We start from the raw sequence: 27,838 nt of genomic DNA, 5'->3' as shown, positions 1-27,838 counted from the left end.
GAGGAGTTGAGTATAGGAGCAAAGAGGTCCTTCTGCAGTTGTACAGGGCCCTAGTGAGACCGCACCTGGAGTACAGTGTGCAGTTTTGGTCTCCAAATTTGAGGAAGGACAATCTTGCTATTGAGGGCGTGCAGCGTAGGTTCACTAGGTTAATTCCCGGAATGGCGGGACTGTCATATGTTGAAAGACTGGAGCGACTAGGCTTGTATACACTGGAATGTAGAAGGATGAGTGGGGATCTTATTGAAACATATAAGATTATCAAGGGATTGGACACATTAGGGGCAGTAAACCTGTTCCCAATGTTGGGGGAGTCCAGAACCAGGAGCCACAGTTTAAGAATAAGGGGTAGGCCATTTAGAACGGAGATGAGGAAAACCTTTTCACTCAGAGAGTTGTAAATCTCTCCAAAGACGTACAGGTATGTAGGTTAATTGGCAGGGTAAATGTGAAAATTGTCCCTAGTGGGTGTAGGATAGTGTTAATGTACGGGGATCGCTGGGCGGCACGGACTTTGTGGGCCGAAAAGGCCTGTTTCCGGCTGTATATATATGATATGATATGATAAATCTGTGGAATTCTCTGCCTCAGAAGGCAGTGGAGGCCAATTCTCTGGATCCTTTCAAGAGAGAGCTAAATAGAGCTCTTAATGATAGCAGAGTCAGGGGGTATGGGGAGAAGGCAGGAACGGGGGTACTGATTGTGAATGATCAGCCATGATCACACTGAATGGTGGTGCTGGCTCAAAGGGCCGAATGGCCTACTCCTGCACCTATTGTCTATTGTCTATTGTCTATTGACAGTACACAAGCATATGGGAGATCCATTTAGAAGCCTGGAACCAGAGGGGAGGAAGCTGGTCCTGGCTTGATGGTGTCAGCTTCCAAGCTTCTGCACCTCCTGCCAGATGGAAGTGGGGCGAAGGAGGGTTGAGAGGGGTGGGACAAATATGAATAAAGCAACAGACTGACAATAAAGGTAGTCATCTTTTGACAAGAACTGTGATTTTCAATTAAGATGCTGCCAAAGTGTCAGGTCACAGGACACATAGTTTGTTACAAGACCAACAGTTCCCAGTCCAAAAATAGGCACCTACCAAAAAAGACAATCAAACATATAATCTATCATTTAATTCTTGACATACTGCACTTATCCAAAAGGATGGCATTTATTGTGTATTAGGGAAGGTTATGTTGTGATGCCTGATTGAATGGAATTTCTAACAGCAGCTTTCAGATTCAACCCTGTGTCATGTTCAGTTACTGCGGCATTAAACTCGTTGGTCTTGGCAACAATTATGGGTTCGACCCCTTACATGTTGATTGCTGAAGCTATCAGGTACCTTATGACAATCTGATAGCTGGAGAGTCTCATTTATTTATACCATCTTTAGACAAAAACTGAATTCAACTTCCACGTGGCACAGTGGTGCAGCGGTAGAGTTGCTGAGAGGCTGAGAGTTGCAGCAGTAGAGTGCCAGAGACCCGGGTTCGATCCTGACTATGAGTGCGGTCTGTACCAAGTTTGCATATTCTCCCTATGACCGCTTGGGTTTTCTCTGGGAGCTCCGGTTTCCTCCCACATTCCAAAGATGTACAGGTTTGTACATTAACTGGCTTCAGTAAAAAATGTAAATTGTCCTTATAGTGTAGAATAGGGCTCGTGTACCGGGATCGCTGTTCAGCATGGACTCGGTAGGCCAAAGAGCCCATTTTGGCACAGTATCTCTAAACTAAACTAAAACTAAACTTTAGCCAATTCTCTCTAACAAAACAGATGTTAGATGCTTCCACCAAGGGGGGATGTTTCTCCTTATCCACTCTATCTATGGCTTTAGTCACTCAGCCTCCTCTGCTCAAAGGAAAATGAACCCAGCCCATCCAGCCCTCCTCAGGGGTGGCGCGGTGGCATAGCTGTGGAGTTGCTGCCTTACAGCGCCAGAGACCCGGGTTCGATGCCGACTGCGGTTGCTATCTGTACAGAGCTTGTACCTTCTCCTTGTGACCTTATGGGTTTTCCCCGGGTGCTCCGGTTTCCTCCCACACTTCAAAGACGTATAGGTTTGAAGGTTAATTGGCTTTGGAAATATTGTAAATTGTTCCAAGTGTGTAGGATATTGATATAGAAATAGAAAATAGGTGCAGGAGGAGGCCATTCGGCCCTTCGAGCCAGCACCGCCATTCATTGTGATCATGGCTGATCGTCCACAATCAATAACCCGTGCCTGCCTTCTCCCCATATCCCTTGATTCCACTAGCCCCTAGAGCTCTATCTAACTCTCTCTTAAATCCATCCAGTGATTTGGATTCCACTGCCATCTGTGGCAGAGAATTCCATAAATTCACAACTCTCTGGGTGAAAACGTTTCTTCTCACCTCAGTTTTAAATGGCCTCCTCTTTATTCTAAGACTGTGGCCCCTGGTTCTGGACGCCCAACATTGGGAACATTTTTCCTGCATCTAGTTTGTCCAGTCCTTTTATAATTTTATATGTTTCTATAAGATCCCCTCTCATCATTCTAAACTACAGTGATTTCAATCTTTCCTCATACGACAGTTCTGCCATCCCAGGGATCAATCTCGTGAACCTACGCTGCACTGCCTCAATTACAAGGATGTCCTTCCTCAAATTAGGAGATCAAAACTGTACACAATACTCCAGATGTGGTCTTACCAGGGCCCTATACAACTGCAGAAGAACTTCTTTACTCCTATATTGAAATCCTCTTGTTATGTAGGCCAGCATGCCATTAGCTTTCTTCACTGCCTGCTGTACCAGCATGCCAACTTTCAGTGACTGGTGTACAAGGATACCCAGGTCTCGCTGCACCTCCCCCTTATCTTACCTAACTCCATTGAGATAATAATCTGCCTCCTTGTTTTTGCCGCCAAATTGGATAACCTCACATTTATCTATATTATACTGCATCTGCCACGCATCTGCCCACCTACTCAACCAGTCCAGGTCACCCTGAAACCTCCTCACATCCTCTTCACAGTTTAAACTGCCACCCAGTTTTGTGTCATCCGCAAACTTGCTAGTGTTGCTTCTAATTCCCTCATCCAAATATATGGTAAACAGTTGCGGCCCCAACACCGAGTCTTGCGGCACTCCACTCGCCACTGCCTGCCATTCTGAAAAGGACCCGTTTACTCATTGCTTCCTGTCTGCCAACCAATTTTCTATCCATGTCAACACCCTCCCCCAATACCATGTGCTCTAATTTTACTCACCAATCTCCCATGCGGGACCTCATCAAAGGCTTTCTGAAAGTCTAGATGCACTACATCCTCTGGCTCCCCTTCATCCATTTTACTTGTCACATCCTCAAAAAATTCGAGAAGATTAGTCAAGTATGATTTCCCTTTCATAAATCCATGCTGACTTGGACTTATCCTTTTACTCCTATCCAAATGCACCGTTATTATCTCTTTAATAATTGACTCCAGCATCTTCCCCACCACCGAAGTCAGGCTAACTGGTCTGTAATTCCCCATTTTCTCTCTCGCTCCTTTCTTGAAAAGTGGGATAACATTAGCAATCCTCCAATCCACAGGAACTGATCCTGAATCTATTGAACATTGGAAAATGATCACCAATGCGTCCACTATTTCTAGAGCCACCTCCCTGAGGACCCTGGGATGCAGACCATCAGGCCCAGGGGATTTATCATCCTTCAGTCCCATTAGTCTACCCAATACTATTTCTCGCCTAATGAAAATTTCTTTCAGTTCCTCTACCCCCCTAGATCCTCTGTCCTCTAGTACATCTGGGAGATTGTTTGTGTCTTCCTTAGTGAAGACAGATCCGAAGTACCTGTTCAACTCTTCCGCCATTTCCTTGTTGCCTATAATAATTTCACCTGCGTCTGCCTTCAAGGGACCCACATTTGACTTTGCTACTCTTTTTCTCTTAACATATGTAAAGAAGCTTTTACTGTCCTTCTTTATATTCATGGCCAGCTTCCCCTTGTACTTCATCTTTTTAGCCCGTATTGCCCGTTTTGTTATCTTCTGTTGTCCTATGAAAGTTTCCCAATCCTCTGGCTTCCCGCTACTCTTTGCTGTGTTATACATCTTTTCTTTTAGTTTTATTTAATCCCTAACTTCCCTTGCCAGCCACGGTTGCCTCCTACTCCCCTTAGAATCTTTCTTCCTTTTTGGAATGAAATGATCCTGCGTCTTCCAGATTATGCCCAGAAATTCCTGCCATTGCTGTTCCACCGTCATTCTTGCAAGGGTCCCTTTCCAGCCTACCTTGGCCAACTCCTCTCTCATGCCTTCATAGTCCCCTTTGTTCAACTGCAACACTGATACTTCCGATTTAACCTTCTCCTTCTCAAATTGCAGATGAAAACTAATCATATTATGATCATTACCTCCAAGCGGTTCCTTTACCTCGAGTTCTCTTATCAAATCTGGTTCATTGGACAACACTAAATCCAGAATTGCCTTTTCACTGGTAGGCTCCATTACAAGCTGCTCTAAGAATCCATCTCGGAGGCATGCTACAAACTCTCTTTCTTGGGGTCCAGAACCAACCTGATTTTCCCAGTCTACCTGCATATTCAAATACCCCATCACCACCGTGGCATTCCCTTTCTTACATGCCAGTTTTAACTCTTGCTGCAACTTACACCCTACATCCGGGCTACTATTTGGGGGTCTGTAGATAATACCAATTAGTGTCTTCTTGCCTTTAGAATTCCTCAACTCAATCCAATACCTCGTCAGTCCCTATGTCACCCCTCACAAGGGACTGAATTTCGTCCCTTACCAGCAGAGCTACCCCACCGCCTCTGCCCACCTGCCTGTCCTTTCTATAGGATGTATAACCTTGAATATTAAGTTCCCAGGCCCGATCCTCCTGCAGCCACGTCTCTGTAATCCCCACAATGTCATATCTACCAACCTCTAACTGAGCCTCAACCTCATCTACTTTACTTCTTATACTTCGCGCATTCATATACAATACTTTTAATTCCTTACTCATCTGACCCTTCACATCGATCCGTATTACATTTGGCCATACTCTCCTATCCCTTTGTGAGCTTTCTTTCCCGTTAATTCTGGGGTCATTAACTATCCCTTTACTCTCTTTCCCTTTAATTCCATCCTTGACTATCCCATTTGACCCCCCCCCCCCATTTAGTTTCAAACCACCCGTGTAGCAGTGGCAAACCTGCCACTGCCAGAATGCTGTTCCCCCAGCTGTTAAGGTGCAATCCGTCCCTTTTGTACAATTCCCCCTTACCCCAAAACAGATCCCAGTGATCTAAGAATCTAAATCCCTGCCCCTGCACGAGTTCTTCAGGTCCTTTATCTCCCTGTTCCTGCTCTCGCCAGCACGAGGAACTGGAAGCAAACTGGAGATAACCACCCTGGAGGTCCTGCTTTTCAGCATTTCTCCGAGCTCTCTAAAGTTACGCTGCAGAATATTCATCCCCTTCTTTCCGACATCGTTTGTGCCAACATGCACTACCACTTCCGGCTGTTCTGCTTCGCCCTTGAGGATTTTCTGCACTTTATTGTTAATGTATGGGATGATCGCTGATTGGCACGGACTTGTGGGCCGAAGGGCCTATTTCCGCGGTGTATCTCTAAACTAAACTAAACTGAAACTTTCCATCCCATCCTCATAATCAAGAAAGGGGGGTAACTTTCTGAAAAGTTCCGGAAACACATTCATGTTTTAAACTTTCCAATGACTCTCCTTGTGGCTATCTGGCAATGCATTAAGCTTGTTGAATAACTAATAAAGGAACTAATATGCCTGCTTGAAGACACAAATCATAAATTAATTTGCACTAGAGGCACTGATAAAACTTTGTTCAGGATTATCGTGATAATTTGTAAGCAAAAGGAGCCACTGGAGGCTTAACAAGAAAAGTATGTTTAAAAATATGCTTCCTTTAATGTGAAGCAATGAAGAGCAAGAACATTTTTCTTGGCTCCAAATTAAAACAATGAGCTTCTGGTGATCCGATCACAATGAATCCCAAATGCCACCTTTCCTCATACTCACTGTTTAATTTGGAACCAAGAGAGATATTCTTGGTTCTTCGTTGCTCGACATTAAAGGAAGTCTTTTTCTAAACATACTTTCATTGTTATGCCCCTCCAGTGACTCCTTAAGATTATAATTATTCACAATAATGAGATGGAGTACAGGAAGGAGATAGAGAGCTTAGTAGCATGGTGTCAGGAAAACAACCTCTCCATCAATGTCACCAACACCATGGGGCTGATCATCAATTTCACAGAGAGGGGTGGAGGGCACATTCCAGTCTGCATCAATTGAGGTGGAACTCGTTTTCACTTAGCCCACAGCTAACAATGAATGGCCTGTTTCTTTTATCATCATTACTTTTTTGCATCTTTCATTCATTTGTTCCATATCTCTCTGTATCACCGTCTTTATCTATCATTTCCCTCTCTCCTGACTCTCAGTCTGAAGAAGGGTCTTGACCCAAAATGTCTCCTATTCTTTTTCTCCAGAAATGCTGTCTGACCCGTTGAGTTACTCCAGGATTTTGTGTCTATCTTCAGTTTAAAACCAGCATCTGCAGTTCCTTCCCACACATCCATTGAGGTGGAAATGGTCGAGAGTTTCAAGTTCTGAAATGTAAAGGGCCGAATGGTCTCCTTCTGCACCTATTGTCTATTGTCTATTGTAAACATCACTAACACTTGATCCTGGTTCAACCACATTGATGCTACAGCTAGGAATGCACACCGATGCCTCTACTTCCTCGCAAGGCTAAAGAAATTTGGCATGTCTCCAATGACTTACAAATTACTACAGAAAGCATCCTATTGGGATAGGATACGATACAATATGATACGATAGAACTTTATTTATCCCAGGAGGGAAATTGATCTGCCAACGGTCATAAAACACAAGATACGTGAAATATGAAATTAAAGTGATGAGGGGAAAGGATTGGTGATGTGCAAAGATTGGGGAGAGGAGTCAGTCTACCACAGTAAAGAAGGGGGAGGATGGAACACAGCTTGGCATGGCAACTCCTCTGCCCAAGACCGGAAGAAATTGCAGTAGTTCTGAATGTAACCCAGTCCATCATACAAATCCGCCGAAGATATACACAAAAAGCTGGCGTAACTCAGCGGGACAGACAGCATCTCTGGAGAGAAGGAATGGGTGACGTTTCGGGTCGAGACCCTTCCTCAGGCTGTGAAAATCAGCCTCTCTCCATTGACTCCATTCACACCATGCTGCCTCGGGTGGGATGCAAACATAATCAAGAGCCACTCACAGCCGGTTCATTCTCTCTATCCCCTCTCCCATCAAGCGAATACTAAAGATACAAAAGCTGGAAACCAGATTCCTGAACAGCTTCTACCAGATTCAAGAACAGCTTCTTCCTCACTGTTATCAGACTCTTGAACAGACCTCTCATATGCTTGGGATGAATTTTCCCATCTTCCAATCTACCTCGTTATGGCCTTTGCACTGTTTTATATCTGCACTTTCTCAGTAGCTGTAACACGACATTCTGCACTCTGTTTATTTTCTCTTTTGTGCTACCTGTTGTAATCATGTTTGGTGTGGTTTGTCTGGATAACACGCAAAACATTTAGCTTGGTTTACTTTAGTTTAGATTATTATTGTCAAGTGTACCAAGCTACAGTGTAAAGCTTTTGTTTGTGTGCTATCCAGTCAAAGAAGACTATACATGAAGACAATCAAACCGTCCACAGTGCACAGATAAAGGGTAAAGGGTTTAGTGCAAGATATAACACTGAAATCTGAAAATGTTTGCTGAACAATAGTTCAAAGGTCTCCAGTGAGGTAGATGGGAAGTCAGGACCATCCTCTAGCTGATTTTTTTTCACTGTATCTTGGTACATGTGACAATAATAAACCAATACCAATAAATAACATTCTTACACCATTGGACTGTAATTCAGAAAAGGGTGGAAGACATCAAGAAGCAAACTGTTTGCTGTTGGTCTTTTCAACAGCAGTTGTCAGACAAGCCATGAGTTTCCATCATTCCCTGAATCACGGGCAAAAGCCGAGGTACATTATCCGTAAATAGACACAAAAAGCTGGAGTAACTCAGCGGGACAGGCAGCATCTCTGGAGAGAAGGAATGGGTGACGTTGCAGGTCGAGACCATTTTTTCAGACTGATTAGGGATAAGGGAAACAAGAGCTATAGACAGTGATGTGGAGAGATAAAGAACAATGAATGAAAGATATGCAAAAAAGTAACGATGATAAAGGAAACAGGCCATTGCAACCATACACACTAGGGCATCAGAGATGTCCTCATTCTTCCGGAAACGGGGCTTCCCCTCTTCCATTATAGATGAGGCTCTCACTAGGGTCTCTTCTACATCCCGCAGCTCCGCTCTTGCTCCCCCTCCCCCCATTCGTAACAAGGACAGAATCCCCCTCGTTCTCACCTTCCACCCCACCAGCCAGCGTAACCAACAAATCATCCTCCAACATTTCCGTCACCTACAACGGGACCCCACCACTGGCCACATCTTCCCATCCCCTCCCCTTTCTGCGTTCCGCAGAGACCGTTCCCTCCGTAACTCCCTGGTCCACTCGTCCCTTCCTACCCAAACCACCCCATCCCTGGGCACTTTCCCCTGCAACCGCAGGAGATGCAACACCTGTCCCTTTATCTCCCCCCTCAACTCCATCTAACGACCCAAATGCAGTTTAATGTAGATAAGTGTGAGGTTATTCACTTTGGAAGTAAGAATAGAAAGGCAGATTATTATCTGAATGGTGTCAAGTTAGGAGGAGGGGGAGTTCAACGAGATCTGGGTGTCCTAGTGCATCAGTCAATGAAAGGAAGCATGCAGGTTCAGCAGGCAGTGAAGAAAGCCAATGGAATGTTGGCCTTCGTAACAAGAGGAGTTGAGTATAGGAGCAAAGAGGTCCTTCTACAGTTGTACCGGGCCCTGGTGAGACCGCACCTGGAGTACTGTGTGCAGTTTTGGTCTCCAAATTTGAGGAAGGATGTTCTTGCTATGGAGGGCGTGCAGCGTAGGTTCACTAGGTTAATTCCCGGAATGGCGGGACTGTCATATGTTGAAAGACTGGAGCGACTAGGCTTGTATACACTGGAATGTAGAAGGATGAGTGGGGATCTTATTGAAACATATAAGATTATCAAGGGATTGGACACATTAGGGGCAGTAAACCTGTTCCCAATGTTGGGGGAGGCCAGAACCAGGAGCCACAGTTTAAGAATAAGGGGTAGGCCATTTAGAACGGAGATGAGGAAAACCTTTTCACTCAGAGAGTTGTAAATCTCTCCAAAGACGTACAGGTATGTAGGTTAATTGGCAGGGTAAATGTGAAAATTGTCCCTAGTGGGTGTAGGATAGTGTTAATGTACGGGGATCGCTGGGCGGCACGGACTTGGTGGGCCGAAAAGGCCTGTTTCCGGCTGTATATATATGATATGATATGATAAATCTGTGGAATTCTCTGCCTCAGAAGGCAGTGGAGGCCAATTCTCTGGATCCTTTCAAGAGAGAGCTAAATAGAGCTCTTAATGATAGCAGAGTCAGGGGGTATGGGGAGAAGGCAGGAACGGGGGTACTGATTGTGAATGATCAGCCATGATCACACTGAATGGTGGTGCTGGCTCAAAGGGCCGAATGGCCTACTCCTGCACCTATTGTCTATTGTCTATTGTCTATTGACAGTACACAAGCATATGGGAGATCCATTTAGAAGCCTGGAACCAGAGGGGAGGAAGCTGGTCCTGGCTTGATGGTGTCAGCTTCCAAGCTTCTGCACCTCCTGCCAGATGGAAGTGGGGCGAAGGAGGGTTGAGAGGGGTGGGACAAATATGAATAAAGCAACAGACTGACAATAAAGGTAGTCATCTTTTGACAAGAACTGTGATTTTCAATTAAGATGCTGCCAAAGTGTCAGGTCACAGGACACATAGTTTGTTACAAGACTTGTATACACTGGAATTTAGAAGGATGAGGGGGGATCTTATTGAAACATATAAGATAATTAGGGGATTGGACACATTAGAGGCAGATAACATGTTCCCAATGTTGGGGGAGTCCAGAACAAGGGGCCACAGTTTGAGAATAAGGGGTAGGCCATTTAGAACGGAGATGAGGAAGAACTTTTTCAGTCAGAGGGTGGTGAAGGTGTGGAATTCTCTGCCTCAGAAGGCAGTGGAGGTCAGTTCGTTGGATGCTTTCAAGAGAGAGCTGGATAGAGCTCTTAAGGATAGCGGAGTAAGGGGGTATGGGGAGAAGGCAGGAACGGGGTACTGATTGAGAGTGATCAGCCATGATCGCATTGAATGGCGGTGCTGGCTCGAAGGGCTGAATGGCCTACTCCTGCACCTATTGTCTATTGTCTATTGTCTTTCCAGGTGAGACAGAGGTTCACCTGCACCTCCTCCAACCTCATCTATTGTATCTGCTGCTCTACATGTCAACTTCTTTACATCGGCGAAACCAAACACAGGCTCGGCGATCGTTTCGCTCAACACCTTCGCTCAGTCCGCCTTAACCATTCTGATCTCCCGGTGGCTGAGCACTTCAACTCCCCCTCCCACTCCCAGTCTGACCTTTCTGTCATGGGCCTCCTCCAGTGCCATAGTGAGGCCCACCGCAAATTGGAGGAACAGCACCTCATATTTCGCTTCGGCAGCTTGCAGCCCAGCAGTATGAACATTGACTTCTCCAACTTTAGATAGTTTCTCTGTCCCTCTCTTCCCCCCCCCTCCCCTTCCCAGTTCTCCCTCTAACTTCCTGTCTCCACTTATATCCTTCGTTTGTCCCGCCCCCCTGACATGAGTCTGAAGAAGGGTCTCAACCCGAAACGTCACCCATTCCTTCTCTCCTGAGATGCTTCCTGACCCGCTGAGTTACTCCAGCATTTTGTGAATAAATACCTTTGATTTGTACCAGCATCTGCCAGTTATTTTCTTACATTGTAAGCTGTTTGTAGGGTGAAAATGAGAAGCTAGTGCGACTTGGGTGGGGGAGGGATAGAGAGAGAGGGAATGCCGGGGCTACCTGAAGTGGGAGAAATCAATATTCACACCATTGGGTTGGAAGCTGCCCAAGTGAAATCTGGGATGCTGTTCCTCCAATTTGCATTTAGCCTCACTCTGACAATGGAGGAGACCGAGGACAGAAAGGTCTGAGTAGGAATGGGAAGGAGAATTAAAGTGTCCAGCAACCGGGAGATCTGGTAGGTTCAGGCGGGCTGAGCGAAGGTGTCCCGTTAAACGATCGCCCAGTCTGCGTTTGGTCTCGTCGATGAAAAAGAGTTCCCACATTATCCTTAAATAATGTGGGAGTCAAGCAGCACAGATACATTCAGCTACGATGGGGGGTTGTAAACGGAATGGAGTATGAGTAGCATTTTGTGGTTTGGAATCAGCAAAAAAAAACATTTGCTTCTCTGCTATTCATTTGAAGAAAGTAGCCTAGAATCTCTATTTTGTCCAAGCTTGATCTGAATGCAGATTCAACACATTTTGAATTAACTTAGTAAATTAACTGGCAAGAAATGACTTAGTACAAGCAACAAATGAACAAGAAGTAAACAAGTCTCATTTAATATCAAATGCTATATCATCCGAGATTTAGATCATTCAGTCTGGGCTCACAGTATTATTTTATTGCCCCAAAAATGACATGGAATAATTGCTCGATTTCAGAAGGACACATGCTTTTTAGAGTTGCTGCCTTACAGTGCAAGAGACCAGGTTCGATCCTGACTACGGGTGCTGTCTGTACAGAGTTTGTATGTTCTCCCCGTGATCTGCATGTGTTTTCTCTGGGATCTCCGGTTTCCTCCCACACTCCAAAGACGTACAGATTTGCAGGTTAATTGGCTTGGTAAAATTGTAAATTATCCCTCGTGTGTGTGCCCCCCCACACCGATCATTACTCACCCGTTCATCCTGGTTCTATGTTATCCCACTTTTTCATATAGTGTAAGAAAATAACTGCAGATGCTGGTACAAATGGAAGGTATTTATTTCACAAAATGCTGGAGTAACTCAGCAGGTCAGGCAGCATCTCAGGAGAGAAGGAGTGGGTGACGTTTCGGGTCGAGACCCTTCTTTCATATACTCCTTACACTTTCGGGGCAATTCTACGCCGACTTTACAAACCCGCATATCTTTGGGATGTGGAAGGAAACCTGAGCACCCAGACGAAACCCACGTGGTCACGGGGAGAACATCCAAGCACCATACAGACTGCACCTAAGTTCATAAATCATAGGAGCAAAATGAGGCCATACAGCCCATCAAGTCTATTCAATCATGGCTGATCTATCTTTCCCTCTCAACCCCAATCCCTCGAGGACATGCCGCCGAGAACATTGAAGACTATAACTTTGTTGGCACCCTATACATGCCAACGCTTTGCATATTTTGTGTATGGTACACAAAGAATTTCATTTTGACATGTCGCATGTGATAATAAAGTATCAATCATATTCCTTACTAATCAATCATCTATCAAGCTCTGCTTTTAAAAATACCCAATGACAGTCTCTGTAATGTCCTCTGTAAGACCCTGTTGTGGCTAGCACAATGAATATACGCCCGACATCTTGTAAGAAGATTTTATTACTGATCCTTCACCAGGAAACTTCTAGAAGGTCACCTGACCTCAGTCACAATGCACAAGCCCATTGGCCAGCTTCTGCTCTTGGCCTCAAGGGGGCACTGGCATTTACATTACATATACATCACAGTCTCCACAGCCATCTAGGCAATGAATTCCAGAGATTCACCACCCTATGGCTAAAGCATTTTCTCTCCTTCTCCATTCTAAATGTACATCCTTTTATTTTGAGGCTGTGCCCTCTGGTCCGAGACTCTCCCATGCTCTGGCTGCCCTGGGCAAGACTGCTGATCACCCATTTAAAGATACAATACCCCCAATGGAATCTCAGCTGCTGGCTGCATGATTTCTTTCAGGCATGAAGCAAGAGGCTAGGATTTAAAAGGTGAAAAGGTAAGAGGCTAGAAGATTGCTTACGTGCTTGTGGCTGGAAAAATAAAAGTTGAATTCATCTGGCCATATGTGATGGAGATAAATAAGTCAGAACAAAAGAAAAGGCTTGAATAACAGTTTTGCAAACAGCACTGTCAGGAGCCAAGTCCCTTTATTATGCTAACACCAAAAGCAAAATGGAGGCAGCTAATGACTGATGGAAGGGAGAGTATGAAGACTCTAGGAATTGAATGACCTTTAAACTTCATGCTGTAATTGCCTGAGTGTATCAGCACAGTAAAGGTCCCCTAGCATTAAGCTGGTGAGCTAGCAAGGAATTTACAACCAGCTGCCAAGATTGACAAAATGGTCAATACTCCGATTGATCCTGTTTGCCAAGTGCTTCAAAATAATACAGCCTTGGTCTCTAGATATTTCATGGCGAAAATAAAAATTAAAAAAAGAATAGTCTTAAACTGCTGGTGATCCTCGTGTGCCAGAAACCAGAAGAAATTAAGGATGCATCTCATCAAGGTTACTTTATATTTAAGTTGCCTCTTAGGACCAAGGTTGATTATTTAAGTTCTCTTGGCTCAGACACTTCCCTGTCAATAAGATACATTAACTTGAATTAGAATCACACAGCAAGGAAACAGGCCCTTTCGGCCTAATTCATCCATGCCGACGACCAACATGCCCCATCTAACGCTCGTCCCATTTGTCCACACGTGGTCAATATACCTCTAAATCTGTTGTGTCCATATACCTGTCCAATTATCTTTTAAGTATTGTTGTAGTACCTGTCTCAACTACCTCCTCTAGCAGCTCATTCCATATACACAGTCCCCTCTGAGAGATTTTGCTTTTCTTTTGTTCAGGTTAATACTGGATGAACTGTTCGGTTATTTGAGGAGATACAGAACTCATGGAATATTTCTTCTTTGCCCCGAATGTGTGGATTTATCTGTGTGAATGGACATTGGAACCATTGTGCTTAGAACATAGAGAACATAGAACCGTACAGCAGAGGAACGAACCCTTCGGCCCAAGATGTTTGTGCCCAACATAATGCCTCAGATCTCAACTGCCTATGCATAATCCATATCCCTCTATTCCCAATACTTTCCATTGCCTATCTAAAAGCCTCTGCAAAGCCACTATCGTATCTGCTTCCACCACCAGAGTACACCTAATGTACACTCTGTGTAAAAAAGCTTTCCATGAACCTCCATTAAACATTCCCCCTCTCACCTTACAGCTGTGGTCTCTCGTGTTGGACATTTCCACCCTGGGAAAAAGGTTCTGACTGTCTACCCTATCTATGCCTCTCATAATTTTATATACTTCTATTAAGTATACTAGGGCGGCGTGGTGGCGCAGCGGTAGAGTTGCTGCCTTGCAGTGCCAGAGACCCAGGTTCGATCCTGACTATGGGTGCTGTTTGTACAGTGTTTGTATATTCTCCCCATGACCTGCGTGGATTTTCTCCAGGAAGCTCTGGTTTCCTCCCACACCACAGACACACAGGTTTGTATGTTAATTGGCTTGTTATGAATGTGAATTGTTCCTGGTGTACGTGGGATGGTGTTAGTGTGCGGGGATCGCTGGTCGGTTCTGACTCTGTGCGCCGAAGGGTCTGTTTCCTCAGCATTTCTCTAAAATTAAATCTCTTAAACTAAATCTAAATCTTCCTTCTACCTCTGACATTCAGAAAAAACAATCCAAGTCCATCCAACCTCACTCTGTAGTTGAAACCCTCCAATCCATGCAGTATTCTGGTAAACTCCACTGCAAACACCTGCACATCTTTCCTATAATTGGGTGAACAAAACTGGATGCAATACTCCTAATGCAGCCTAACCAAAGTCCTAGAGAGCTGCAGTTGTTCTTATAGCCAAAGTTTAAAACATTTATTTCCTGTTTACTGTTTTCAGAGGTGCTGCAGGGAGCGATAGACTTGCTGCCTTCGAGACCCGGGTTCGACCTGACTCGGGTGCTGGCTGTACAGAGATTGTACATTCTCCCAAAATGCTGGAGTAACTCAGCAGGTCAGGCAGCATCTAGGAGAGAGGGAATGGGTGACGTTTCGGGTCGAGACTATTCTTCATGGGTGACGTCTCGACCCGAAACATCACCCATTCCCTCTCTCCTAGATGCTGCCTGACCTGCTGAATTACTCCAGCATTTTGTGATACCTTCGCTTTGTACCAGCATCTGCAGTTACTTTCCTTGTACATTCTCCCTGTGACTGCTTAGGTTTTCTCCAGATGCTCTGGTTTCCTCCCACACTCCAAAGGGGATTGAGCAACTAGATCTCCTCAACTTGGTCAGAAAGGGCCACTTCAAAATTTAATCACTGCTCTACTCACTCCGACCTGCGCGAGATAACCACTTATGAGGTGTTTGCGCAGTAATCAACCAGAACCAGAACCAGATGTACATGTTTTGTAGGTTCATTAGCTTCAGTAAAAATTGTAAATTATCCCTAGTATGTAGTACGGGGATCGGTGGTCGGCTTGGACTCGGGGGATTGAAGGGCCTGTTTTCACGCTGTATTTCCAAACTAAACTAAACCTTGCTGTGGGCAAACTGTCTACTGCCTTTGCCTTCATTGGAAACTATGAACTTATGCCAATATAACAACAACGATTGAACTTCAAAAATAATTTGCTGGTTTTGAGCACCAGGAGATTAAAGTAGTTAAATGGTTTGAATGTAAATGCCATCTTAAAATTGAATCAGCACCACTACTGCAGGCAGAGATGAGAACTTGCTTTTCCAACTTCCATTGCCGATGTAGCACTTGGTCAAAACAAAATAATGTTCAAATTCTCATCATGGCAACAGTAACATAAGATGATGGGAGTTTCTGGCAAAACATAGGCAGTCTAAACCTTTGCAGCACATTCTGTACATCAGATTCCCATGCACCTTATGTACATGCATGTGTAACAGTCTGAAGAAGGGACTCGACCCGAAATGTCACCCATTCCTTCTCTCCTGAGATGCTGCCTGACCTGCTGAGTTACTCCAGCATTTTGTGAATAGATACCTTCGATTTGTACCAGCATCTGCAGTTATTTTCTTACAGCATGTTACAGCTCGTAACAGTATCCAATACATTTCTAACATCAAATATATGCTGTACAATATTCAACCATATACTTTCTGAAATAAAATATTTAAAGTTGAATGAATGCCTTTTTGGAGAAGCTAGCATTTAAAAAATTGACGAAGCTGCCAGTTTAAAAGTGGATTTACACTGAGCAGCTTCCGAAACAGTTCTGGGCATCAAACAGCCCTCTACTTTGAAAGACAATAACTCTTATTTTGAATGCTGATAGCATTGAATGTATCCTTTTTCTTAATCGTGCCATAAATTAAACTTTTGTCACTTTAATTAAATACATTATTTGTCAAGCAGACTATTTGTCTGGAGTTTAATGCAGTTACGTTTGTGGTGTTGCACTTTGCGAAGTCAAACCAGGGCAGGACCTTCTCAGTGGTCCTGGTGAGTGTTGTAGAGTGGATGGATCTAAGAGTACAGGTACATAGTTCCCTGAAAGTGGCGTCACGTGTAGAGAAGGCTTCTGGCACATTGGCTTTCATAAGTCTGGGTATTGAGTATAGAAGTTGGGAAATTTTGTTACAATTGTACACGACGTTGATCAGACTGTATTTGCAATATTGTGTTCAGTTTTTGGTCATCCTGCTGCAGGAAGGATGTTATTAAGCTGGAAAGAGTACAGAGGTGATTATTTCCTAGATAGACACAAAATGCTGGAGTAACTCAGCGGGACAGGCCGCATCTCTGGAGAGAAGGAATGGGTGACGTTTCGGGTCAAGACTCTTCTTCAGACTGATGTCAGGGGAGTGGGAGGTACGTAGATAAGGCAGTGGATAGGTAAGGAAGTGTAAGGTGTGAAAACAGGACAAAGGGAATGGAGATCAAGGAAATTGAGGAATAGATCATTGTTAGTTGGGAGAAGGTAACAACAAAGCAAACAGAGATAAAATGATTATTTCCTAGCTGTATGACTCTGTAACAAAAAGAAAGATACTTATCATACATTTGATTGATATCCATCACCACCTTAACCATCAACACCCTTCAAAAAGATTCGTTTATTTTATTGTCATGTGTACCGAGGTACAGTGAAATGCTTTTGTTGAATTTGCACTGAAGATTAAATACACAATTATTAAATTAAATACAGCTCCCAACTCGAAACAGTGTCTATTTCCTTACGGATGCTGCCTGATCCATGAAGTTCCTCCAGCAGTTTGTTCTTTGCCATGTAGATTCCACTATGTACATATAATATAAGAAAATAACTGCAGATGCTGGTACAAATCGAAGGTGTTTATTCACAAAATGCTGGAGTAACTCAGCAGGTCAGGCAGCATCTCAGGAGAGTTCTCCACTATTTTGTAACTTTCGAGAAAGGAATTTCAACCTGAAACTTTAACTGTTCCTTATTCCGCAGCTACTGCCGAACCTGCTGAGTGTTTCCAGCACTTCGTACTTTTACTTCTGATCGAGCGACAATTTACTGTCAAATGAATAGAGCAAGGTCTCGGTAGAGTCATTATTTTTAAAAGTGCAAGTGATAAATTCTTTCATCTAATGCAGAATGAACACGTAAACCCACTGACATTATTAGATTGCCTCTGCAGCCGTACAGTGATAGTGGAACGATGGGAGTTATAAATGACAAACTAACCCGCAGACGTGAAAAATGTCTGTAGATCACATGTCACGGCCAACTTTTGCTTCAAGAAAATTGCTTTGCGAATGCTAATGATGGTTCTACAGTAAGTTATTGCACAGGAAAGTTTGGGCCATCTTGGTCTGACAAACACATACATCCCAAACACACACACCCCCAAATTATGCAGCATTCGTTGTTATATTTTCAATGTGCTTTGCAATGTGAGGCTCTGTTTTACTGAGTTCCCCCAACACTTATGCAAGATTAGGTCTGCTGCAGATTCCATTAGCTCATTCGAGCTGTAAATCTACAGGGGATATAGGGAAGATGGTTCCTTTTCATAATATATGTTTTATATATATGCTTTCTTTGTAACTAATAATGATTTTTAAATGGTTGAAATAATTCTGTTGATTTTATTATTTTTTAAATGTTTAACAATTATTAACCTTTCAGTTAAGAATTTTTTTATATGCACTTCCAACATTCAGAAACATTTCTATGCTTTGCCATGTTCGAAAGCTGACAAAGCAGTGGGTGATGATCTGCAGGCATCAAAACTACTAGGGGAGTTTCAGGTACAAAGCTTCTCATTTGAGAATGCGTGTCTAGGGAATTACTAGTGGAAAATGAGGAGATGAGGCTGCCGAATTTCACAGGTGTTTTGCATTCATCATTGCAGAGGATAGAAGCAATACCTCAGAAATAGCTGAAAATCAGGAATTGGGAAGAGGGAGGAACTCAGGAAAATTACAATCACTGAGGAAGCAGCACTCAACAAATTGTTGGATCTGTGCGTTGACAAGTAACTGTTCCAAATGAACCTCATCTTATGATTATTAAAATAATAACTGCAGCAATAGTAACGTGTTAATTTAAAATTTTCAAAATTTCCCAAATCCGGGGAAAGGTTACTTAGACAAAACATAATGAATGTATTTTCTTTATCCTTTGATTTAATTTTTTTGAGGAGGTGACAAAGGTGATTGATGAGGGTAGGGCATTGATATTGTCTACATGAATTTTAGTAAGACATTTGATAAAGTCTAAAGCTAGACACAAAATGCTGGAGTAACTCAGCGGCTCAGGCAGTATCTCCGGTGAAAATGGATAGGTGACATTTCATTTCAGGACCCTTCCTCAGACTATTTGATTTGATTTGAATTGATTTGATAAAGTCCCTCATGGTGGACTGATCCTGAAGATTAAGATGCATGAGATCCACCCTGGCTTGCTTGTTTGGATTCAGAACTAGCTTACTCTCAGAAGACAGAGGATTTGTGGTGGAATGGTGTTATTCTGGCCGGAGGTCAGCGACCTGTGGAGTTCTGCAAGGATTTGTGCTAGGACCTCTGTTGTTTATGATGTATGTATATATCTAAATGACTTGGACATAAATGTTGATGGGATGATTAGTAAATTTTCGGATGGCACCAACATTGGTGGACGTTTGGACAGTGCAGACGACTGTCAAAGTAAATAGTGCAAATATAGATCATCTACAAAGATAGGCAGAGAAATGGGAGATGGAGTTTAATCTGAGCAAATGTGAGGTCCACACTTTGGGACATTGAATGTAAATGGAAAGTATGTAATTAATGCCAGGACCCTCAACAGCATTGATGTGCAGTGGGATCTTGGAGTCAAAATCTATTGTTCCTGAAAGTGGCAATACAAGTAGATAGAATGGTAAAGAAGACATATGGGATGCTTACAGGGATTTGAGTATCAGAGTCAGGAAGTCATGTTGCAGTTTTATAGGACTTTGATTCAGCCACGTTTGTAGTATGGGTGTAGATCTGGTTGACCCATTCCAATAAGAATTTGGAGGCTTTGGAGAGGATGCAGAACAGAGTATTACCAGAATGACGCCAGGTTAGAGGGTATGAGCTATGAGACGTTAGCCAAACTTGGATTATTTTCTCTGGAACGTGCAGGGTTGAGGAGGGACTTGATGGTACTAAAATATACATTTATGAGAGGCATAGATAAGGTGAACAGTCTGAACCTTTATCCCAGGACAGATATGTCAAAGAGCAGAAGGCACAGTTTAAGGTGAGAGGGGCAAAATTTAAAGGAGATATGCAGGACAAGTATGTTATACAAAGAGTGGTGGACGCCTAGAACATGTTGTCAGGGGTGGTGGTGGAAGAAAATATTATAATGGCAATTAAGAGGCTTTTACATAGCAACTTGGATATGCAGGGATATGGAAGGATGGAATGGAGGAATGTGGATTAAATGCAGTCAGAGGAGAGTAATTTAACTTAATATCATGTTCGGCACAGACATTGTGGGCCAATAGGCCAGTTTTGTGCTGTACTGTTCTACATTCTATGTTATATTCACAAAGGAAGAGAAAGCAGGAAATAGGCCAAGCACTATAACATCTGTCATAGCAAAGTTATTAGAAACTCTTATTGAAGATATTATTAAAAATCAAGATAATCAGGCAAAGTTCTGTGAAAGGGAAATCATGTTTGGCCAATTTATTAGGTATCATATCATCATATCATATATATATACAGCCGGAAACAGGCCTTTTCGGCCCACCAAGTCCGTGCCGCCCAGCGATCCCCGTACATTAACACTATCCTACACCTACTAGGGACAATTTTTTTATTTTTTTTACATTTTACCCAGCCAATTAACCTACATACCTGTACGTCTTTGGAGTGTGGGAGGAAACCGAAGATCTCGGAGAAAACCCACGCAGATCACGGGGAGAACGTACAAACTCCTTACAGTGCAGCACCCATAGTCAGGATCGAACCTGAGTCTCCGGCGCTGCATTCGCTGTAAAGCAGCAACTCTACCGCTGCGCTGCGCTACCGTGCCGCCCAAGTATGCCTTGAGTAATGGGGAATTGGTAGATGTGCTGAAAACTTAGATTTCCTGAAGGCTTTTGATAAAGTCTTGCATCAAAGATTATTGGAGAAAATAAAAGCTCATGGTTCAGAAAGTAACATCTTGACATAATTAGTTGGCTAACGGGAAGGAGCGAAGAGGCATCCATTGATTTTTCTCTGTGTGGCCACATCTAACAAGTGATATTGGATGTTAGGGATCACTGCCGGGGTCTCAGTTTTATACCATCTGTACAACTGACTTCAATGAAGGCACCAAAGGAGCTGTGATGAAATTTGCAGCTGCGACAGAGAATGCACATTCCTCCTACAAACAGTGTGGTTTTCATTCCTGAGCTCGTTTCCTCCAACGTTGCAATTGCACGCTTGTTGGTAAGTAAATTGGCCACTGTAAATTGTTCCCAGTGTGCAGGTAAGTGGTAGAAGCTGGAGGAAAATTGATGGGAATGGCGAAGAATAAAAAAAGGAATAATAGCAGATTAGTGTTTGGTGGTCAGCACAGATTCGATGGACTAGAGGGTTTGTTTCTGTGGTGTCTGATTGTTTGTTTAGAGATGCAGCGTGGAAACGGGCCCTGTGGCCTATCGAGTCCACACCGACCATCAATCACCCATTCATGCTATAACTATATATCCCATTTTCTCATCCACTCCCTACAGACTAGGGACAATTTACAGAGGCCAATTAAACTACAAACCCACACATTTTTGGGATGTGGGAGGAAACCAGAGCGCTCAGAAAAAAACCACGCATTCACAGGGAGAATGTACAAACTCTATACAAACAGCACCTGAGGTCAGGGTCGAACCTGGTTCTGTGCCACTGTGAGGCAGCAGCACTACCACTGTGCCACCCTTTGGTTTGGTTCCAAAGCTCCCTTAAAACATTTATAATTCCCTGCCCAATGTGCTCAATTGACTTTTATTCATCCTTCCTTTCATATATGGGTGGCTTGGGTCAAATCAGCATTTATAATACATTCTTAATTTCCCCTTGGGTAGTGAGTGGCATGGTTAAATCGATACATTCTGCATTCTGAGTGAAGTTTGGTGGAGTGTTCAGTGATTTTGACCCAGTAAAAATGAAAAGATGATATTTCCAATTTAGAGTGGTGTAACTTGCAGGGGAATTTATTCAGTTTCTGAGATTTCTTTGTCTTTCCAGCTAATGCTTCAAAAATGAGGAAGTTATGTCTGACTTGATTGTGTTTTTGTATAGTATTATTTGGATCGTATGCAAAACAATGTTTTTGCTATACTTCGATACATGTGGCAATAATAAACTTAAACCTACTAAAAAAATTTAGGTTTGGGTTTAGGTATATTATTGTCACGTGTACCGAAGTACAGCAAAACACTGTTTCACGTGTATTCGAATCAAATCAGATAATACTATACATAAATAAAATCAAGCCAAACTCAAAAATAATAGGTAGATCAAAGAGAAAGATGGAGAGCTTTGTTTTGCATACTAACCAATTAATACTATACAAAATCAAACTCAAGTCCAACAGAAGTATCATAGGTTGAGCAATGGGGAAGAAACAGTGTGCAGGATACAGTTTTCAGCATGGTAGAACATCAATTTCATAGATAAATTCCAAACTTTGAGTCGAATCGATTATACGCTAACTTAGTTTTGTTTGCTCTTTGTTGCATGTTTGGATTAAGGCCTGGTTACCATATCAACATTTAAAAACATTTGGACAGATACATGGAAAGGAAAGGTTTAGAGGGATATGGGCCAAACACAGGCAAGTGGGACTAGTTAGCTGGGACATCTTGCATGGCATGGGTAAGTTGGGCTGACGGGCCTGTTTCCATGCTGTTTGGCTCTTTGACTCCGTGACCAAGTCTGGAACTGAGCGATCCTGGGCATGGGGTGGTTCTGTTATTGGTGAGTGATTGCTGGTTGATGGTACTGATGATAACAGCTTCCATCAGTTTTGCTATTGATGGAGGACGTGACGTGAAAGGATTGCATCTGTCCTGTGTTCGATTTTTAGCATAGAATATCAATAACACAGCTGAGATGTTGAATGATCCCATTGTCTTTATCTCCATCCCATCATTTATCTCCATCATTTCTTGACGATTCATGGAATGAATCAAAATGTTTGGAGACTGGCTTCTGCGATTGGGGGGGGGGGGGATGTCAGGAAAAGGCGAATGGATCGTACATTCAACACTTCAAGTTGAACGCGATTGAAAATGCTTCATTTCTTTACACTCACACGCTGGGCCGTCCCATTGTTGAGGATAGAGATGCCCCTGAAGCCTTTTACTGCCATAGCTTTTCTACCCTGCTTTTTTATATCCTGCAGCCTTTGCAAACCCCCCCCCCCCCCCCATCCCTTCCCCACCCTGGGTTGCCGAGAGCCACTTCTGTGCTCTGTCAATCCGGCCGGCGACTGGAGACAGACGGAAATAAAAGTTGCCAGTGATGTCCTGTCTTTACATTCAGCACGATTTCCATAACCTGGGATTTCCATAACCGGAGACTTAGAGACCTCAGAGACATAGAGTCATAGAGCCATTTTGTGCCATTTTGTGCTATACCTGTACCCTGTATCTGGCTTCGCTCAACACCTGCGCTCGGTCCGCATTGACCAAACTGATCTCCCGGTGCCCGAGCACTTCAACTCCCCCTCCCATTCCCAGTCTGACCTTTCTGTCATGGGCCTCCTCCAGTGTTATAGTGAGGCCCACCGGAAATTGGAGGAACAGCACCTCATATTTCGCCTGGGCAGTTTGCAGCCCAGTGGTATGAACATCGACTTCTCCAACTTTAGATAGTTCCTCTGTTCCTCCCTTCCCCTCCTCCTTCCCAGATCTCCCTCTATCTTCCTGTCTCCACCTATATCCTTCCTTTGTCCCGCCCCCCTGACATCAGTCTGAAGAAGGGTCTCGACCCGAAACGTCACCCATTCCTTCTCTCCTGAGATGCTGCCTGACCTGCTGAGTTACACCAGCATTTTGTGAATAAATACCTTCAATTTGTACCAGCATCTGCAGTTATTTTCTTATACTAAAATCATAGAGTACTACAGCATGGAAACAGGCCCTTCAGCCCAACTTTCCCACACTGGCCAACATGTCGCATCTACAGTAGTCCCACCGACCTGCATTTGACCCATATCCAGAATATGCGTTTGCTCATTTCTGTTCAAGATGCATTGAATTTTTACCCAGAAAAGTAGGAACAGGGTACTGATTCTGGATGATCAGCCTTGATCATATTGAAAGGCGGTGTTGGCTCGATGGGCCGAATAGACTACTCCTGCACCTACTGTTTCTATGTTTCAATCTCTCTAAACTCGTCCTATCCATGTACCAGTCTAAATGTGTCATAAACGTTGCGATGGTCCCTGCCTCAACAACCTCCTCTGGCAGCTCGTTCCATACACCCACCACCCTTTGTGTGAAACTTCTGGATTCTCCCTGGCAAACACACGGATTCACCCGTTCCCAAAATAGCAAGTCCAATAAATCTCCGTGGCATTCCAAACAAAACACCGCACGAAGAGCCAATCATGACGTGTGGATTTTGCGTCCCCCGGTTCAGACCCAGTATCCATCCCCGCTGATAAAATCTACATGGCATGAATAACGATCACCAAGGCCAGAACTCGGAATTCTTTTAGGTTTCAGGCAGCAAGTATCAAAAAAAAGTCATCACACAGATAAATTGCGAAAGCCAGCCAAGCATTCACAGCGATTTTGTTTATCCGTCTCAGCTGGGTTTTGCTATCACAGAATGGACCGCTTACTGGCAGGAATAGAAGCAATGTCGATGGCTGAGGACCAGTTCCCATTGATGCTATACGGCAGGTGCTGAAATTGTTGCTCACTGCAAGGATGTGTCAGGCATAAACAGCCGTGAAATATGATTCGGATTGCTACAGGGTGAGTTATGGCTAGCCTCTTGAGACTTGAATTTCATCCTGTGAGAATCGCAGATGTGTATTTAAGTTCTATTACTGTACAAATGGAAGTGTGCTCACAAGGCACCGTTGAAATACCGCTTTAATGAAAATGTTTCCATTAAAGCAATGTCCAGTAAAATACCTCTGCCACATTAGCCCATTGTGGCTTCATCTCTGGGGCCTACATTCAACTTTAGCTTTAACTGCTGGGCTGAAACTTTGCTCTGTCGACCAGAATGTCAGAGTCTTAAGTGAAATAATGGCTTCTGGCAGTTAGATGTGGCACTATATTAAAAACGTCTCCTGGAAAGGTCAAGAGGATGACTCCTCTGAGAAATTGAAAAGCTCCATTAGTACAGGATGGATATGGGTTTTCTGGGGTTAGTGCAAAGGACTATTATTATTGATGATTTTGAAGGATCTTTACTATGCAATTGTATGACCAGTAGGTACGTAATACTGACGATGCTCACATTCTGCAATTGCATACCTTATCATTTCCTGATGAAGAAAAATATGCATTTGCTCATTTCTGTTCAAGATGCATTCAATTGTTACAGTATAAAATTTTAAAAAACATGCATCCCATGATGCAAATGACCACTAATGGATACAAGCGTCTGCTTTCAATGGGAATATTTAGCGTTTAGCAGCACAGATAAAATCTTAAGAAGGTCTCGACCTGAAATGTCACGCACCCATGTTCTCCAGAGATGCTTCCTGACTTGTTGAGTTACTCCAGCATTTGGTGTCGTTTTGTGCACTAACCAGCATCTGCAGTTCTTTGTTCCTACAGATAGAATTTTAGGCCAGCACAATGGTGCAGCTGGTCGAGCTGCTGCCTCACGGCGCCACAGACCCGGGTTCGAACCTGACCTCAGATTCTGAATGTGCGGACTACGCACTCTGTGACTGTGGGGGTTTCCTTCGTGAGCTCCGGTTTCCCGCCACATCGCTGAGACGCGTGGCTCTGTAGATTAATTGGCCCGAATGTGCGGGGAGTGGATGAGAAAGTGGGATAACATAGAACTCGTGTGAATGGGCGATCGATCGATGGTCGGCATGGACCCGGTGCGTACATTGGCCTGTTTCCCTGCTGCGCCATTCAATCAAACTTTCAATCAGTCGGAACACGTCCGAGACCAAAGATGCTCTTACCGGACAAGACCTGAAGGTCAGCATTGTTCCCGGTCCTTGAGCTGCCGGGGTTTTCTGCAAGGCACCGGTAGGACCCACTGTCCCCTGTCTGAAGCTTGCTAATCACCAAGGATCCAGACGGGAGAACAGCCATGCGGAGATCATCAGCGTTGAGCTGCAGATCAATGCGGTCTTTCTGCCAGTGAATGGAAGGCATAGGCTCGCCGGTAACTTCGCATTTCAGCTCGGCAAGGTCTCCTGCATAAGCAGCGACTGACTCTGTCGGCGAGATAAATCTCAGCGGACCTAGAAATAAATAAAACAACATTTGTTAGATGTGGCAGGAAGCCGAAGAATAAAATTCAACGCTTTGACATCACAGTGGTGACACGATCTGGGGATTATTGATTAGAGGGAGCACTTGTTTCACTGATTTCCATTACATTGCTATTTCAAAATAACCGTAACAAAGCAAACTGTACATCAAAAGCGAGTGATGGGAGGCATTACATTTTAAGCATTAGCAGAGATAATTTTTCAGTAAACTGACGGCATTATGGGTTAAACATAGCATAGAAAAGTACAGCACAGCAACGGGCCCTTCGGCCCGCAATGTTTGTGCCGAACAGGATGCCAAGTTAAACTGATCTCATCTGCCTGTACATGATCCATATCCTATTCCCTGCACTTGCCTATGCCTATCTGAAAGTTTCTTAACTCCACTATGGTATCTGCCTCCACCACCACCCCTGGCAATGTGTTCTAGGCCCCCACTACTCCCTGCACTTCTCCATTAAACTTTCTCACTCTCACCTTATAGAAACGTAGAAAACATAGAAAACATAGAAAAATAGGTGCAGGAGTAGGCCATTTGGCCCTTCGAGCCAGCACCGCCATTCAATATGATCTTGGCTGATCATCTAAAATCAGTACCCCGTTCCTGCTTTTTCCCTTGATTCCTTTAGCCCCAAGAGCCAAATCTAACTCTCTCTTGAAAACATCCAGTAAATTGTCCTCCACTGGCAGAGAATTCCACAGATTCACAACTCTCTGGGTGAAAGTTTTTTTCCTCATCTCAGTCCTAAATGGCCTACTCCTTATTCTTAAATTGTGACCCCTGGTTCTGGACTCCCCCAACATCGGGAACATTTTTCCTGCATCTAGCCTGCCCAATTCCTTAAGAATTTTATATGTTTCTATAAGATCCCCTCTCATCCTTCTAAATTCCAGTAAATACAAGCAGTCGACCCATTCTTTCATCATACCGCCATCCCGGGAATTAACCTGGTGAACCTACGCTGCACTCCCTCAATAGCAATAATGTCCTTCCTCAAATTAGGAGAACAAAATTGCATGCCCTCTAATGTTGGACATTTTCACCTTGAGAGAAAGGTTCTGACTGTCTACCCTCTCAATGCCTCTCATGATTTTATTTCTATCAAGTCTATCCTGAACCTCTGACATTCCAGACCAAATAATCCAAGTCTATCCAAGCTCTGCCTGTAGCTGAAACCCTCTAGTCTAGGCTGCATTCTGAAAAATATCCTCTGCACCCTCTCCAAAGTCTACATCTTTCCTGTAATGGGACGGCCAGAACTGCACATAATACCCCAATTGCGGCCTAACCAAAGTCCAATGGAGATGCATCATGGCTTTCTGAAGCCAGTTAGTCAGTCAGAGTTAGTGCATCCTGAGCTGTAATCTGACTTAGGTTTTTAGTAACCCATTCGTCACCTGAAATATACATTCCATCACCTTTGCCCAAAGAATGACAAGAGCAGCATAGGCACCATCTCCAAATTCAGGTGCCAAGTGTCAGGGATTATGGGAGGAAGGCAGGAGAATGGGGTTGAGAGGGAAAGATAGATCAGCCATGATTGAAAGGCGGAGTAATCTTGATGGGCCTATAAATTATGAATTTAAGAAACTCCCAAATATCCTGACATGAAAGTGCACTGCAGCTCCTCCAGTCTTTTAGCATCAATGTCCCTGGTCTTCCTTTCTAACATCACTGTGGAGCACACTCACTATATGGACCACAGTGCAATACCTACTATCATACTCAAACAAAATCATCAAACATTGTTGGAAAACATGGATAGGTGATTTTTGAGGTTTTGGACCCTTTCTTCTTGACCCGGAACATCACCTATCCATGTTCTCCAGAGATGCTGCTTGAACCACTGAGTTACTTCATTACTGTGTGTCATTTTTTTTGTGA

General features: G+C 43.7%; 1 protein-coding gene across 1 annotated transcript in view; it reads right to left on the bottom strand.

Annotated features, from left to right (window-relative positions):
• The window catches only part of dcc (DCC netrin 1 receptor), a 1,038,091-nt gene that overhangs the window by 494,748 nt on the left and 515,505 nt on the right, over positions 1 to 27,838 (bottom strand). The window contains exon 3 of the mRNA XM_078421445.1: positions 25,639 to 25,923. Within this exon, the coding sequence (XP_078277571.1) occupies positions 25,639 to 25,923 (285 nt within the window). The remainder of the gene's footprint in view (positions 1 to 25,638; positions 25,924 to 27,838) is intronic.

This window comes from Rhinoraja longicauda, chromosome 1 (assembly GCF_053455715.1).
Source record: "Rhinoraja longicauda isolate Sanriku21f chromosome 1, sRhiLon1.1, whole genome shotgun sequence".
NCBI classification, from domain to species: Eukaryota; Metazoa; Chordata; class Chondrichthyes; order Rajiformes; family Arhynchobatidae; genus Rhinoraja; species Rhinoraja longicauda.
The sequence above is the reverse complement of the archived record's forward strand: the minus strand, read 5'-3'. Positions and strand labels throughout refer to the sequence as shown.